General features: G+C 44.0%; 1 protein-coding gene across 1 annotated transcript in view; it reads left to right on the top strand.

Annotated features, from left to right (window-relative positions):
* Nucleotides 1–2,533: 2,533 nt before the first annotated feature.
* Nucleotides 2,534–14,496, top strand: part of HEATR4 (HEAT repeat containing 4) — a 33,392-nt gene continuing 21,429 nt past the window's right edge. Inside the window, exons 1-6 of the mRNA XM_012656110.1 lie at nt 2,534–3,411; nt 5,396–5,586; nt 6,645–6,785; nt 10,529–10,732; nt 11,337–11,480; nt 13,918–14,079. Coding sequence (XP_012511564.1) covers nt 2,534–3,411; nt 5,396–5,586; nt 6,645–6,785; nt 10,529–10,732; nt 11,337–11,480; nt 13,918–14,079 — 1,720 coding nt within the window. The remainder of the gene's footprint in view (nt 3,412–5,395; nt 5,587–6,644; nt 6,786–10,528; nt 10,733–11,336; nt 11,481–13,917; nt 14,080–14,496) is intronic.

The raw sequence follows: 14,496 nt of genomic DNA, 5'->3' as shown, positions 1-14,496 counted from the left end.
CTCTTGCTCAGGCTGGTTTCGAACTCCTGAGCTCAAACAATCTGCCCGCCTCTGCCTCCCAGAGAGCTAGGATTACAGGTGTGAGCTACCGTGCCCGGCCTCTTCTGTTTTAATAAAAGAAAAAAAAAAAGGAACATACTACTCCTTTTAAAACACATTACTCAACTTACTTCAACCACTCATGCAGAGCAAAGGTAACAGCCCAGGGCTGAAGGTAGGGAATTGGGAAGGTGAGCAAAAGAGTAGAACTAAATTTGGAATCTCTGATATACTACCCATTTTGAGTTGGGTTCTTATATTCATAAAATATCAGAGGCAGGAAAGGACTTTAGTTCAACTTCCACATTTTACAGTTGGGGATCTAGAAAGTTCATCAGGTTTTACCTGGAGGCATGTGGCCTAACCCTTCCAACCCTACTCCTGCCCTTCTAGCCCAAGTTCTTAAAAGTGCAGAGATAATGCTGATGGTTGCTGCTTACCAGATTGCAGCGCCTGGTCTGCAGTTACACGAGAGATTGACTTATTCAATTTTTTTATGCTGTTGGTGTACAAAAGGACCTGGGACCTACCACTCTGCTTTTTGTTCCAGAGGGTTGTTTGTTCAGAGTGAGGGCCCAACCTCAAAATGCTTGTTTGGTAACATCTAAGTTTGGATAATACAAAGCTTCCAAATTCCATTCATAAATCCATTCTTCCTTCTCTATGTGCCTTCTCTTTTAAGTGCCTAGTTCCCCAATACCCCTGAATTCTTTCCTAAGTGCCCAGTGCATTTAACCGTGGGATGCCAGAGATTTGCCTTGTAAGGACAATAGTCTGTCCTCTAAACCAATAATAACAATTCTTCACATTTATATAATACTGTGCAGCTTACAAAGAACTTTCATACGTGTTTCCAATTCTGAGCTTCTTATCAACACTAAATTAGAACAGGTATCAGACTCTCAATTTTCAGATTGGCAAACCAGGGATTTTAAATCATTTGCCCAAGGTAACGTGGCTCGAAGTGCAGAATCTGACTTGAAGACAGACAAGAACAAGCCATAACAAACCTCTTTTGACCAAATCTCACAATATTCTGTCCTATCCCCCTTCCTTTTCAACATGGACCTATCATGTTTTTCCTTCCTTCTCAATAGGCCATCATATTAGATGATAATAACTATTCCTCAAGAATTTAGATAATAATTGTTAATAAGCCGGGCGTGGTGGCGCACGCCTGTAATCCTAGCACTCTGGGAGGCCAAGGCAGGAGGATCATTTGAGCTCGGGAGTTCGAGACAAGCCTGAGCAAGAGCGAGACCTCGTCTCTACTAAAAAAAAGAAAGAAATTAGCTGGAAAACTAAAAATGTATATGTAAAAAATTAGCCAGGCATGGTGGTGCATGCCTGTAGTGCCAGCTACTCGGGAGGCTGAGGTAGGAGGATTGTTTGAGCCCAGGAGTTTGAGGTTGCTGTGAGCTAGGCTGATGCCATGGCACTCTAGCCTGGGCAACAGAGTGAGACTCTGTCTCGAAAAAAAAAAATTGTTAATAATAATATGGTATTCCTTCTGGGATGTTTACACTGTAACACTAAATCTAAGCGTTTGTTATCTACGGTGCTTGCCATGGTAGCTAACATGGGGAAACAACCCACGTAATAATTAATGAAGACCCAAAGCCATTTACCTACTTGATAAAATATGCTACAGCTATTAAACATCTTAACAAGGATGTGGCAGTGTATATGCTGGGTGATTCTGAAGGACAGAAGAGACAGGAGACATGGTCACTGGACAGTGCAGTCAAATAGCCAAATACTTAGCAATGTGAGGTGTCACACAGTTAAGTTAGAATACCTGGTATGAACCAAGCGTGACTTATAAATTTGGGTATGACATGATGGCCTAGGTTGGTCAAGGAAGAGTTATGGAGCATGTAGGATTGAGCTGGGCCTGGAAGGATGGATAGAGCTTGTGTCAAGTATGGAAGGCCATTCCCTGTAGTCGGCTCAGAAAGAAGCTCCAATACACGGAGAGAAGGATACTCAGAGAACCGCTAGGAGACTCAACTGGCTTAAGCAGAGCTTACATGTCAGGATGAGTCATAAACTGGGGTTATATTCATGGAGGACCCTGAATGCCAGGCTGAGTTGTCTGAACTTTATGCTATTAGCCTTTTGAACAGAGAAAAAGCAATGTTTGAAGAAATACTGGGAGCGTGGGATGCTGCTGAAAAGCAGTGATCTCTCATAGGAGATGAAGGTCTGAGCTTTGGGCACAAGTGTGAGAACTGGATGCAAGGGTCTGATACAAGAAATATTTAGAATGTAGCATTATTTCTTTCTTTTGTTCTAATTCACATGGATTTTCCCTGGCCTCCCTTCCCATCTGTTTTCCAAGTTATTCTTGTTCTGAACTACTGTGGGCTACCAATTTCTGCCTACCTAGAGCTCTCACCAGTTCCTCCCATCCCTTTAACAGGTGTCTGGTCACATCTCCAGGCCTTGCCTCTGGGCCAGTCAGTGTAAAAGGAAGCATTTTCTGGGAAACAATATGACCAGGACCCAAAAGAAAAAGACTTTTCTCTCCCATCATTTCCATCAATCACTCCCACCGCAGCTGAGATGGGGCATGATCTATCCGCAACTAAAAAGTGAGAAGACATGTGCCTTCATCTCCAACGTGCCCCCAGTCTTCCCCTTCAGCCCACAGCATTACGCACACCGCAAGAGCCAATATCTGAAAAACGCCGCTGCAAACCTTACCTTTTCTCAGGAGGTGGTGTGGCAGCGAGGGCTTCCCAGCATTCCTTATGGCCAGTACCGCTTTGACCACCTCTATAACACAGATGACATCATCCAGCCTTCCCAGGTTAGGAAGGCCCAACCCGAGAAACCTGCCAGCTTCAAGTTCTTGGTTCCTTTGGGTCCCTCATCAGGGGACACCTCTCAGCCTATGAAGACAAAAAGCTCTGCCAATGCTGAAAAGAAGCCACAGAAATCAAAGCCAGCAAGGGTAGTCCAGGAAGCACCTTGCCCCCGCATCCATCGTCCCTGCAGGGATCCAGATATGCTGGGTCTGCCACCTTCTCCAGATGTGAACCTGGAGGAGAGGGAAGCCTGGCTTCTCCCTGCTGAGAAGGAGGCCAGAGCCTGGGAGGCCATCGTGCTGGAAAAGCTGAACAAGCGCACAGCCCGATGGATCCAGAACAAGCGTCCTCTAAGGTCTGGGGTATCCCCCAACAAGTGGCAGACCTTCTTGTGCCAGCAGTATGACTGGAGCCACATCCGGGATGAGCTCACCTCCACCAGCGACCTGGAGCTCCTGAAACAGCTGGAGGCAGAAGAGATAGCAGAGTTTGAGGATCAAATCGTCATCCTGCCCCCTGAGGAAAAAAAGAAGCCAGAGCTGCTGCTTCCTGTTTACTACAGGTAACTGGCCAGGGCCTCAGGTGTACCTTTGAGAATCCCTGCTCCCTTTCGAAGACTCCCAGGTGGGTTCACACTCCACAATTCAGAATGCACTCACCCATCCACTTCATGTTCTCCACCGCCAACCTGCTCGCTCAGATCTTCTCAAAGTAAGGCGTTCTCAACCTCTGAACTGTTGACATTCCGGGTTGGATAATTTTTTGTTGTGAGGGACTGCCCTGTGCATTGTAGGATGCTAGCAGCATCCCTGGCTTCTACCAACCAGATCACAACCCCCTAGTTGTGACAACCAAAGATGTCTTAGACATTGTCAAATGTCTCTAACAGGGACAAGATCACTCCTAGTTTAGAACCGCTACTCTTAAAAGGATCTGCTGTCAGCAGATCAGTCTCCCCAGCAGACTGAGCCATCAAACTGCTGATCCAGTGACTGTCTAGGCACTCCCAGAAATGTATCCATGGTGACATGAGGAAGGCAGAAACTTCATGGCACTGAGGTTTGGTACTGCCTTACTTTGAATAAGGAGCCAGTGCAGGACAGAGAATCAAACAACCTACATATTTTTCAGATTGCTTCCTTCTGATTGATTGATTGATTGATTGAGACAGGGTCTGGCTCTGTTGCCCAAGCTAGAATGCCATGGAGTCAGCCTACTTCACAGCAACCTCAAACTGCTGGGTTCAAGCAATCCTCCTACCTCAGCCTCCCGAGTAGCCGGAACTACAGGCTTGTGCCACCAAAAATTTTTTCCAATTTTAGTCGCCTGGCTAATTTTTTCTATTTTTAGTAGAGATGGGGACTCGCTCTTGCTCAGGCTGGTCTTGAACTCCTGACCTCAAACAATCCTCCCACCTTGGCCTCCCAGAGTGCTAGGATTACAGGCATGAGCCACCTTGCCTGGCCTTTCCTTCTCATTTATAGCTAGAGGGAAGACTAGAGCTATTATGCTATCCCTGATTCTTAAGAGTAAAATAAAAATAAGTGAAAATCCATTTATTTACTCATTTATTGGACAAATATAAGTTATAATAACTAGCAGTAGTTCTTGCTACTTTCAAGGTACTCTGGGAAGTACTAGGAATACAGTGTAAAAATGATATATTTGTACCTTTAAGGAGCTGTAGCCTTCCACTGGGTAGACAGACATTAAATAACCACACACATAACAGAAAGAGCGAGGTGATATAGGAGGTTCTCTTGAGGTTCTCTTCCCCAAGTCCATGCAACCTCTAAGGGTATCATTGTAAAAAGGGCTATGCTGTAACACATGACTTCAGTTATCTAAAAAAGAAAAAAAAAAGGGTTATGCCGTTAGCACTTTGAAAAGTTAACCAGGAAAAAAAGGGGTTATGCTGGGAACACGACTGCTCTGTCATGCTGCGCAGTGGCTGCAGAAGGTGTGGCTCTATCTGTGGAGGGGAAAGGTGGCTACAGACAGACCCTTCTGGCAGCTCCATATTGAACTGGCACCTTGAGGACAAGGCTAATAATTAAACATAGGTGTTCTTTTTTTTTTTTCTTTTTTTTTTTGAGACAGAGTCTCACTCTTTTGCCCAGGCTAGAGTGAGTGCTGTGGCGTCAGCCTAGCTCACAGCAACCTCAAACCTGGGCTCAAGCAATCCTTCTGCCTCAGCCTCCCGAGGAGCTGGGACTACAGGCATGCGCTACCATGCCCGGCTAATTTTTTCTATATACTTTTAGTTGTCCAATTAATTTCTTTCTATTTTTAGTAGAGACGGGGTCTCGCTCTTGCTCAGGCTGGTTTTGAACTCCTGAGCTCAAACAATCCGCCCGCCTTGGCCTTCCAGAGTGCTAGGATTACAGGCGTGAGCCACCGCGCCCGGCCAACATAGGTGTTCTTTAGATGTTCACATGTGTATGAGCTGAGCTTAAAGAGGAAAGGGAGTGAGCTGTGGGTCTAATGGAAAGGGGGGCCCATCTCCTGCCTTTTTGCCTTCTTCCCCCTTTCTCACCCCTGCCAAGATTGCCCAGTTACTTCTCACGAGCAGAGACAGCTGAAATCATGCCTGGCAACAATAAGACCACTGAGGATATCAATGAAAGAAAGAACATCTTTCAGCTCCAAAACCAGAGCTACTTCCGACAGGTGAATCCCCGAGCTGGAAAGTTTGCTTACTCCACAGACAACACCTTTGAACAGGAGATTTACTTTGGTAATAAAGTTGGGCCCTGTGGAGAGGGCAGAGGTGGACATGGGCCAGGGAGGTGGAAGGTTGCTGGGGGCTGGAAACAGTTGTGGGTGTGGATGGGAGGCCTTGGATGACCCAGGTTTTCAAGGTAGCATCCCCTGGTCACTAGCATGGCAGGGAGGGGGAGTGATACCTGGTGGGGAGGGAACTATTCTCTCTCTTCCTCCTTTTCCTATCCCCATGTCTTACTAAGGGGGCAGTAGAGGATGAACTGTAAAGTAGGCAAGATTTTGGGAACAACACACCTCTTCTCTGTCCACCCTTCGCCCTTCTCTCATTTTGAGATATTCCCCCACTGAGGGTGCTATGTTGGAAAAAAAAAATCACAGGCTTTAGAGTCAGGTAGATTTGGGTTTAAATCCTTCTGAGCCTTAAGCACTTTCTTTGTAAAACAAGGTTAAGAAAACTGCACTTCAAGTAGAGTAGATGAGAAAGCATGTATAAGGTATGCTTCTTGCCCAATGCCTGTCACATAGAAGGTGCTCAATAAATGCCCACTACCCTCCCCTTCCATCTTGCCATCCTTTAGATGTCTGGGCTTCCAGGATACCTGATCTGCATGTTCCAAGCTGTTTCTTACCAACCCCCATCTGTTCCTAAATTGCTGTCCTCTGAAAGTCTTCCTAAAGTGTTTAACAAAATTATTCTAAGGTATTCATGACTGATGGGATTAATTAGGTACCCCTTCTTTAGTGTCTAGCTTTTCATAGGTGACAATGCCTATAAGTTAGACAGGCTCTGCCCTACTAAAGAAAAAATGCCATCCTTGGCTCCCAGGCCTCTAAAGGACTTCTCTGTGAGGCCACCAGCTGTGACTTTTTTTTCCCACAGACACTATGGTGACTTATAGCTGTGACAATTCTAAGCAATAGTCACCTTCAAGGAATGTTCCACAGTATGGCAGTCATGGGTCCTAGGGGCTTAGATTAGGGTGAAGGAAAGGGTCTAATCCTGATGACTGGAAACCCTGGATGAAAAAAAAGAGGGAGGTGCTGGGGGACTCACTGTTTCTTTGTTCACAGATGAAGTCCAGATCATCCACCGGATTGGTGCAAAGAGAGACCAGATTTTCCTGGAAAACCTCAATCAGTACAGCAAACAGTTATCTAAGGTTTTCCCTGAAAGTCCAGAAAAGTGGTCTTCCCAGGCAATTCCTGAAGCATGTAAGCAGGAAGTTGATAATGGGGGGTAAAGAGGGAAATGTGGCTATTTCTTTAAGGGCCCTAGTTCATGGGCTGGGGCACCACCAGCATCCAGGCAACTCCCCTCTTACCAACTAAAAATCATCTCATACAATTATAAAATACTGGCTGGGCACAGTGGCTCACGCCTGTAATCCTAGCACTCTGGGAGGCCAAGGCAGGAGGATTGCTTGAGGTCAGGAGTTCGAGACCAGCCTGAGCAAGAGGATGCCCTCATCTCTGCTAAAAACAGGAAAATTAACTGGTCATCGTGGTGCACGCCCCTAGCTACCATCTACTCCTGAGTCCCAGCTACTTGAGAAGGTTGAGGCAAGAGGATCACTTGAGCCCAGGAGTTTGTGGTTGCAGTGAGCTATGCCACTGCACTCTACCTGGGGTGACACAGTGAGACTCTGTCTCAAAAAATAATAATAAAACAAAATACTAACTTTAACTAGGAAGAGCCTCAGTGGAACATGGATTCAGTTGAAATCAGACATAACTTAGGTGTAACCAAGTCATTTAGGGCCAATAACTACTACTAAGGCAGATCCCATCTTAATGCTTACAGGGAAAGTACATCAAACTCCTGACATTCTGCCCTTTTCCCTTGGGCTGGCTCTACCCTCCCACTCCACACTCAGGCCCATACCTGCCTTAGGCCCCAGGGTCTTTCTTTATCATAAGTTTCTGTTTCCTAAGTACATCATTCTCATTCTGTAAGCCAAATAGGGAAGAGGGAAGGGAGGTGGCCAAGAAATGAGCTGAATGAAATAGAATGTGCATATTCTCCAGGAAACTCCATTTTCTATGTTTCCATTTCCCACCACTCTTTTCCTTGCAGTATCACTGTTCAGATGGCCACCCTGGTGTGCAGGAACTAACAGCGATGGTCATCCATTCTTTTTCCCACCAGCCCCAAACCTCTGTCTCTAGTGCTGCCTGGATAGGCAATAGCTGGGTAGGCAGGCCAGGGTAAAGGAGGTGTTAACCATGGCAGCTATGGGAAGCTTCCGCAAACTCTCATACCAGAGTTAGAGAAAGGATCCCAGAGAAGCCCTGGAGTGGGTCTTGACAAGTCATTTTCTGAAGCCCAGCTGCTTCGTTATAATGACAACACTAATCATTCATGCAGCAAGGCACTTTGGCAATACTTGGATGCAGTGGTTTGTAAACTATTAAATGCTGTACAAACTCAAGACGTTATTATTAATATTGCTATACTACTTTCTGCATAAGCCAACTCCATTCTGAGAATAAGCAAATCCATAGAGTCAAAAAGTAGATTAATGGTTGCTAGGGTTGGGGCAAGGGAGGGAAGGATGATGATAAGTTTTCTATTTGGGGTGAGGAAACATTGTACAATTAGATAGTGGTAATAGTTGCACAACTCTGTGAATATACTAAAAACCATCAAATTATATACTTTAAAAGAATGAATTTTACAGAATGTGAATCCTACTTCAATAAAATTGTTGTTAAAAGAAAATCCTCTGAGGATTCTGCTGCATTTATGGAGGCTTCCACTGCCTACTTCTTGCCAGGGGCTGGGAGGAAGGAGGGAGGACAGCACATGGGTTCACAGACACTCTCCTCACCACTGGCGGAGAACATCTGCCCTCTTTTTTCCTAGGACAGGTCATTTAATGAGCTGATGTTGCATGAATACTCACATCAGAATCTTAAAAATAGCATTTGAGATTGGTCTGGGGGGAATTAAAGTCAGAATAGTAATATATACACACCTTTTAATAACCATTCTTTATCATCTCATCTCAGGAAATAGAGTTAGGTATGAAAGAACCTAGAGAAAAATAGGAAAATTCCTGGGGTTAGATGTGGCAGTAAATTTTTTTCCTCTCCATTTTGACTGAATTAAAAAACTTAGAAGAGATTTCCTTGAAGTGATGAAATTTCTCAAGAAGTGTACCTATTACTAAACAGCCTTTAGTTCCCCCAAAATTACATCATAAAACTGTCTAGTGTGCCCACATCATTACTGTTCCTAAATACCAAGCATGGGTTTCACTGTACAAGTCATAGATATACAGGTACCATTTGTTTCTGCCAGCAAAGTACATAGTCCCTTTTGTCCCATAGAAAATGAAAGAGTCATTTCTTTGTATACTTCGTTTACATGACTTTTGATGAAGAAATTGGTTGGTGAATGGGTTTCTATCTGCCTAGAACTCAACTGGAAGTAAAGTAAATGTGGCAGTTGTTGTTTGTTTATTCCGATATGGGTTAAATATTAGAGATCTTAGATTTTCTCACCACAAATCCATTTCATCTCCTTGAGCAGGGAGATATAGGAGAAATGGTGTTAATTCAGCTACTTTTCACCTCTTCGGGAGGGATTTCAAGTGGGCTACAAGAAGCAGGGGAGGGTTGGAGGGGAGGTGTCTAATCACCAGGAGCCGACCTGTCCCAGGTGTCCCACAGCTCCTGGCTGCACACACCCTCTGGGAGGACCATTTGGAGGAGACGTGCTGTACGCACATCTTTGCTCAACTGCCCTGAGGTCTCACAGGACTCTTTATACATTGGAAGAAATGTTATTGCCCTCCTTGCTCAAAGGAAATAATTGATTCTGAGCAAATCTAAAGGTGTTAGAGTTGGAATGAAATCTCGGAAGAAGCAGAAATGGCTGGTAGTGACTGATTAGAACGTGAGAATGATAGGCAATGTGGCAAATAATGAATTTAGTAAGTTTGGAAATGTTTTTATCTGTCTTCCCTTCCCCTTCCCCACACAGCTGCTCTTCTGAGAAAGAGGGTTTCTGAATCTATTTGGCACCATGAAGGACATTAAGTCCAGAAAACATAACAACTATAACTTTCTTTAAATATAACAACTATATTTTTGTAGTATTTATGGTTTCTTCTGTCCTCAAGTTTCTGTTATTTGTCATACTAGGAAAAATTCAGAGACGCTAAAATCTAAAATTTCATAGCTTAGGCCGGGCGTGGTGGCTCAGCCCTGTAATGCTAAAACTCTGAGAGGCCGAGGCGGGAGGATCGTTTGAGCTCAGGAGTTCAAGACCAGCCTGAGCAAGAGTGAGACCCCATCTCTACTAAAAAAAAAAATAGAAATTATCTGGACAACTAAAAATATATAGAAAAAATTAGCCGGGCATGGTGGCGCATGCCTGTAGTCCCAGCTACTTGGGAGGCTGGGGCAGGAGGATCACTTGAGCCCAGGAGTTTGAGGTTGCTGTGAGCTAGGTTGACACCACAGCACTCTAGCCTGGGCAACAGAGACTCTGTCTCAAAAAAAAAAAAAAAAAAAAAAAAATTCATAGCTTATAGCACCATTCCTCTCCCCAAATTAAAAACATTAAAAAGAAAACTTAATAAATTAGGAATTAATGGCCAATTACACTCTAAATTGCAATATATCAAATATTAAATGTTATGAGTAAAACTTGTTACATATAAACATATTTATGTTTGTAAAGATTTATTAAATTTAAAGGTTTATGTATGTATCTCAATTCCCTCCTTCCCCAAATCACTCACCCCATCATCCTCAGGGCTTACCATGTCTGTAGTCAGGACTTTTCATAATTCTCTGTGGGACTTATACTCAGTTCCACATGGAATCATGGGAAAGTTTCATTTTGTCCTGGTGTTAGTCACAAATAGAATGGGATGCAAGCTGGGACCACTGGGTGGCACAGCCTCACGCAGTGGGGTGAGAAGACCTCACACTGCCACGCTCCACAGGCTGTAGGCCCGTGAAAGGAGCCCCGCGCTGGACTGCTCTGCCCATCCCAGCCAAGGATCAGCTGCTGCAGGGTTGTGAGGAGGATGAGTCTCTTAAAGCCAGGAGGTCGAGGAAGCTGACAAAATCACCACAGGAGGATGTGACTTGGGAACTGGCAATGCTGCAGAGGATGCTGCAGGAATGGAGGACGGCGTGGGCTCTGAGTGAGTGAAGGAATGTCCTGAGATACTGGTATGCGTTTATGAGCAGGTGATTCTCACCTTGGACCTGTGTTTCTCAATCTTCGAAAATCCATCCCTATGAAATGTAAAAATCTGTTTGCCTCATTAAAACTAGACTAGATAAGGGCCTTTCACACAGTGGGTGTTAGATGAACATTAGTTGATATATACATCTGGGTGCTTTTTGCATGGGTGGGTATTACTTCAGTAATTTGTGGAAATTCACTAAACTGAGAACTCTTTATAGGCAGGGATCCTGTCTTATTGATTTCTCAACATAGTACCCTTAACCACTTTGTTTTATTGCCCCTTTTATTTTTTAGATGGTTACAATGAAAAAGTTATTTGCAACGAGAGATGTAGGATGGGATTAGGGGGAGTTCTCTCTGGGAACTCCCTGAGAGAGTACATAGATCATTTGAGAAGTAACTTCCCTAAAGACCCCATCTCCAGGCCCTTTATTCTTCTGAGCTAATGTTTTGCTTGAATTGTCCTGGGAGAAGGCGGACTTCTTGTCACCTGCCTGTAGCACAAAATCTAACTGTAATCAGATGGTTTTCTTCTCATTTCCCTCACTGTGGCATAGTCATAGAGTGGCACCATGAGACAGTGGAGAACCTGCTGCGGAGCTTGACAGACATACATGATGACATTCGGATCCAAGCCATCATCACATGTGCCACAGCTGCTTTGGAACAGCCCAGGACTGTCACCAGCCAGAGGAAATCAGGTGAGAGCCAAGACTGAACTGCTTGAGAACATAAGCAACTCATAAAGCCACAGAATATTTGAACTAGTGGGGACCTTAGAGTCTGAGATCATTTTGCAAATGTGGAAACCAAATACATAGAGCTTATCAGCAACAGAGATGAGACTGAAATTCCTGACTTCCAGTTCAGTATTTTTGGCACTACACTTCATCACCTTTTGTTTGCTCAGTGGCTTGCGGGGAAGCTCACATTTTCCCGCTTAGAGATCCCATTCGTAAAAACGTGTGTGTGTGTGTATATATATATATATACACACACACTTTTCTTTTTCTTCCATTTTCATTTTTCTTTTTCTTTGGCCTGTTTCTCTCTTTCTCTCTTTTTTTTTTTTATGTCCCACAGCCCCGGACAGCACATCTCAAACTCAGTACGTCCAAAACTGAACTCATCACCCTCGACAAAGACCCCCTTCCATACATTCCATCTCTCTCTTCACCTGATTAACTTCTATACTTGCCCTTCAATTTTCAGCCAAGGTGTCGCCTCCTCTGAGGAGCCTTCCCTGCCCCACCGCCCAGACTTGGTTCAGGCTCCCTGCTATATGCTTCCACACATAAACATTTTTTATTGCATCTGTTTATTTCCTTGGGTATTAAATGGTATGGTGGATTTTCAGTGCCTGGCATATAGAGAAAGCCTTCAATAGGCAGCAATAGATATTATTATAATCATATTCCCAAATCTTCCACATACATAAAAGGAACACCTTTGTTTTACTCAGAATTTTGTCTTTCATGTGATCCCTTTCACATGTCCTGATTTTGTCTTGTTACCTCCATAAAGAAATTATCTTTCTCATTATTTCTTGAAATACTCAATTGACTTCTGTTTATTCCTCTGAAATACACACATTTCCATCTAGTCCATTCTTAACAGATGGCATATTGGCCCACAGCATTAGTAAAAAGAACAGATGATTAGACATCCTAAAATCTGAGTCACCAGCTCAGCTCTGCCACTTCTTGGAAAATCAGCTAACCTCTCTAAGCTTCAACTTCCTTATCTATAAAAAGAGAATAGTTGTGTAAGAATAATAAAACTTTTTCCCCTTCTGCTTGAGAATTTGAACTTCAGTTAAATGTCCACCTGTTCCCCTGATGAGCATAGGAACTGTCTTTATAGGCAACATTGCTTATGATAAAAATGAACCCTGACTGATAAATTACATTGGGACTAGGAAGAACTGTAAGTAAAATATAAATACCTGATAGGGACACCATACTTGGGGCCTCCCTGAATGCTGTAACTTATAACACGCATGCCTTTGTGGATCCTAGAATTGTATCTATGGAGTTGTTAAAGGAGATATTAATACTAATTCCTATAAAGCACAGGTTCACCCAAAGTGAACTCCATGCTCCTGAGCTGTCCCTAGTAGGCTCTGTGGAATGCTACACAAACAGCCTCAAGAACTCAAGCCCAGGCTGGGCACTGTGGCTCACGCCTATAATCTTAGCACTCTGGGAGGCTGAGGCAGGAGGATCGTTTGAGCGCAGGAGTTCAAGACCAGCCTGAGCAAGAGCAAGACCCCGTCTCTACTAAAAATAAAAACAGAAAGGAATTAGCTGGACAACTAAAAATATACAGAAAAAATTAGCCAGGCCTGGTGGCGCATGCCTGTAGTCCCAGCTACTTGGGAGGCTGAGGCAGGAAGATCGCTTAAGCCCAAGAGTTTGAGGTGGCTGTGAGCTAGGCTGATGCCATGGCACTCTAGCCCATGCAACAGAGTGAGACCCCGTCTCAAAAAAACAAAAAAGAAAGAAAGAACTCAAGCCAAAAGGAATGCTTGATGCTGTTGCCCTGTTGACAAACTGTGCTCCTCTCCCATATCCTTCTGGTGCCATGTATGGCCTAGTGAACCTGATAGTCTTGTGAACCTGAATGTTTAGTTAAACCTAAAAAGACTCCCTGGTGAGCTCTGCAATGATACCTGCCTTGCCTAATTCAACCAGGGTTAGAAGATTGAATAAGAAAATAAATGTGAAAACACTATAAATAAATGGCAAAGCACTACCTAAATATATTTGCCTTTATCATTAAAAATATAAAGCCTCATGGGGCAAATAGGTTGATTTTCATCACTAAAACTAATGGTGAAGGTCACCATAGCCTAGCTGGAAACATTCTTCAGCTTCAATACAGCTCCTTAGAGCCAGATGATGAAAGATTGGGAACTGACATACCAGCACAGAAGTGAGCTCTAACCCCTGAATGTAAAGTCCTGCCCATTGCAGGGGCTCAGCTAACTGTAATTATATTACATGGCGGTAAGCACCTGCAACTGAGACTGAGGTTGGCCACCACATGGCTGTGGGAAGGAAGCTGTGTGGGGGAGAAAACCGAAGGGGCTAGTACTCTTACCTGGCTCTTTTGGCACAGACAAGGAGACTGTGAAAGCCCCGTCTATCCAGGACTTGCCAGAGGTTCTACAGCCAGCTCTGGAGGCTGCTCTTTGTGACAAGAATCCCAATGTACAGATGGCAGCAGCAATATGCCAATATGCCATTCAGTCACATAATCCCCTTGCCCAGGACATCATGCAGACTGCCCTTCTGAAGGGTGAGTAACTCCCCACTACTTCTGACCAGGAAATATGGGATAAAGGGACATCTTATTATCAGCTTTCTCAGTCCTTTCCTGTCCACTCCCATGCTCTGTGATGTCAGCTGTATTGGGTTTGGGTTTCTATTAGCACATTCAAAAATTAGTTCTTCCTAGGCACTTTAACAAAATAGGTACACTGCCACCAAGTGGTACCTGGACTAAGCTTTTCATAGATGCATTCGATTAGAAACCATGCCTTCTTCCACACTTGATTTAATCAAAAAGATGATGTAACAATATTAAATACTTTTTGAAAATCAAAAAATCACCACCTGAATACATCATGCTTTTGTTTTTTGCATATTAACTTCCAGGCATTGTCCACATGCATTGTTGGAATTACATAATCAAAAAGGCTGTCAGAGGCCGGGC

This window comes from Propithecus coquereli, unplaced genomic scaffold (assembly GCF_000956105.1).
Source record: "Propithecus coquereli isolate 6110/MARCELLA unplaced genomic scaffold, Pcoq_1.0 Scaffold5, whole genome shotgun sequence".
NCBI lineage: Eukaryota > Metazoa > Chordata > Mammalia > Primates > Indriidae > Propithecus > Propithecus coquereli.
Note: the sequence above shows the minus strand (reverse complement) of the source record. Positions and strands in the feature narration are given on the sequence as shown.